Below are 2471 nucleotides of genomic sequence, written 5' to 3'. Positions count from 1 at the left end.
GATTTGTGGTTATATAATAAGGTTTTTAAATCGTTGGTTTCATGTATATGTAGTTGTTTGTTAAATTTAGTTATAGTATCTGTTTTTTTTCTTTCTATAATATGAGTTGTAACCAGGTACTTGAGTCTCCAGATTTGGAATATCTTTGTGTTTGGAACCATGAAGTTGAGTATCAAGTTTATAAAATGTAAAATGTTTAAAAAGTTTGTACTTTTATTGAGGTAGAAAACATTAGGATACAATTTTATTACATCAAATGAAAATATTGAAATTGTAGTATATCTATTCTTTAGAAAATTATTTGTCTATTTTCTTTGACTATGTTGTGTTCCGCAGCTTTGGGATTGGTTCATTCCTGCATGTTTTTCTATTATGCCCTTGCTGCGCGCATCTTCCACATTTTATTTGCACCTTTGGTTCTCCTCTAGATCTGATTCTTTTTCTTCTAGGGCGGCCTGGTGGTTTTCTTGATTTTGGTGGTAGGACAATTATGTTTAAAGTCTCTGGCAGTGTCCATTCGCTTTCATTTGGCAATGGATGAACAATTGAGTCATATGTTGCTTTCATAGTTGTAGTTTTGTAGTAATCAGCAACATAATCATATGTTTTCAGCCGTGTTTTGGCGAATACTGCTATTGCATGTGCACACGGTATTTCGTCTTGTTGGAATCTTTTGCATTCACATGTTTTCTCCATTAGGTTGACCAAAAAATTTCCTTTCTGTTCAACCACAACTTGGTACAGTATAGTGTTTACTGGGAAGACCTGTTTATTTTAGTAGAGAAACACATGTTAGAAACTGGATACTGTGATATTTTTGAGTAACTGGTTACTAAAAGTTTTGATAAATAATATTCAGTGCTCAATATATGTCAGGTACCTGAAATTTAATGGCACGAATAAAGTTTTCTCTAAGCACAGTTTCAGTATCTGTTGTTACTTGTGTGAATGTTCCGTTTGCTTCGTTACCATTTTTCCATACCCATTTTTGAACTAAACTTCGAAGGCCCTCCATCATTGTAGTGATTGGCAGCGTTCTTGCAGCTTTCAATGCAGCATTTATTGATTCAGCTATATTTGATGTCATCATTGTATATCTTCTTGTTGGAGCATGGCATCTAGACCAAGTTGAATATCCAATTTTTTGTAAATACGGTCTTATGCGTGTGTCAATCTTGTCTATTTCATGCATGTAGTGCTCAAATGATTGTACCATGTATGCCTTTGCTGCTTTGACAAAGTTTAGGTTTAGGTCCTCCCCATGGACACCAAAATTGACTTTGATGTTGTTTAACAGGTGGAATATGCATGCTCCATGGAAAACTTTTGGGTATACATCGTCTATAGCATTTTCTATGCTTTTATGCCTGTCTGAAATGATTGTCATACCTGTTTGCAAAATCACAATGGAGTAACTGGTTATTATGTCTTAACTGAGTAACTGGTTTCATTAATTTATATGACTGTTATTTATTTATTTTTTTTCACTGTTTTCTCTATTTTATTGCTGGATTATTATTAAACTGATAATTTTATGAGTTTAGTTTGTTTCAATAAGAAAATAAAGAAGAAAACAGTACCTTCTCTTTCTCCATATGTCTTCTTCAGCTTTGTGAAAAATCATAACCATGATGAATCATTTTCAGAGTCTCCTATTCCAAAGGCTAATGGGAATATGTTGTTGTTAGCATCCATTGTTGAAGCAGTGAATAAAGTTCCCCCAAATGATGTCTTCAAGTAAGTTCCATCTATCACAATGACTGGCCTACAGTGTTTCCATCCTTTGATGGAATTTGCAAATGCTAGGTACATATATTTGAAGTGATCTGTATTGTCTGTAACCAGGTGTGTAATTGTACCTGGGTTCGAGACTTTTAGCATGTGAAGGTAGATGGGAAGTTTTTGGTATGAATCATCTTGGTTTCCCCTTACCAATTCTAAAGCTTTTTCTCTTGCTCTCCAGGCCTTTTGGTACCCCATTGAAACACCAAAATCATCTAGCATGTCGTTGATTATGTCATGTGGTGTGTGTACTCTCTTTATTGACATGTATTTTGATTTTATTAGTTCCCCAATGACATTGCAATTAGCCTACCTGTGGTCTTCCATAATGATATCCAAGGAGCAGGTGTGAGTTTTTACATACTTTCTGATTTTAAATGTTTCTGTTTTCCTGAACTTTGAAGCTCTAAGTAACCAGTTACAATTGTCATCCACACAGGTTACCAGGTACTCTCTTGGTTCAGATCTTTTTGTCTTGAATTGGAAGTTGTGGATCATAGCATAATAACATAGAGCAGATTTTAAGAGCTTTTTGTCCTTATAAATCTGGCCTTCTTCAAGTTTGAAAATTTTATGATCATTTATAATTTTTGTTTCTTCTTTTCTTTTTCTTTTGTTTTCTTCTGTTCTCTCTATGATAAATTCTGCTACATCATCAGCTATGTCTATAGTATTTGGGAACGTTTGTA

The 2471-nt window shown here is 34.1% G+C and overlaps 1 protein-coding gene across 1 annotated transcript; it reads right to left on the bottom strand.

Annotated features, from left to right (window-relative positions):
* Positions 1-318: 318 nt before the first annotated feature.
* LOC133795313 (uncharacterized) lies at positions 319-1387 on the bottom strand. The gene is made up of 2 exons (XM_062232768.1): positions 881-1387; positions 319-765 (listed from the first exon to the last, which is right to left on the bottom strand). The coding sequence occupies exons 1-2, from the start codon at positions 1385-1387 to the stop codon at positions 319-321; spliced, it is 954 nt and encodes a 317-aa protein (XP_062088752.1).
* Positions 1388-2471: the final 1084 nt, after the last annotated feature.

This window comes from Humulus lupulus, chromosome 8 (assembly GCF_963169125.1).
Source record: "Humulus lupulus chromosome 8, drHumLupu1.1, whole genome shotgun sequence".
Classification (NCBI taxonomy): Eukaryota; Viridiplantae; Streptophyta; class Magnoliopsida; order Rosales; family Cannabaceae; genus Humulus; species Humulus lupulus.
This window is presented reverse-complemented; position numbering and strand designations above follow the sequence as displayed.

What these genes read in the sequence shown, in the direction of transcription:
- LOC133795313 (XM_062232768.1), bottom strand. Translation starts at nt 1,387, where the DNA reads ATGACAATCATTTCAGACAGGCATAAAAGCATAGAAAATGCTATAGAC. An exon ending in TTCGTGCCATTAAATTTCAG is followed by an intron (nt 766 to 880) that starts GTACCTGACATA and finishes TAAAATAAACAG; the next exon opens with GTCTTCCCAGTAAACACTAT.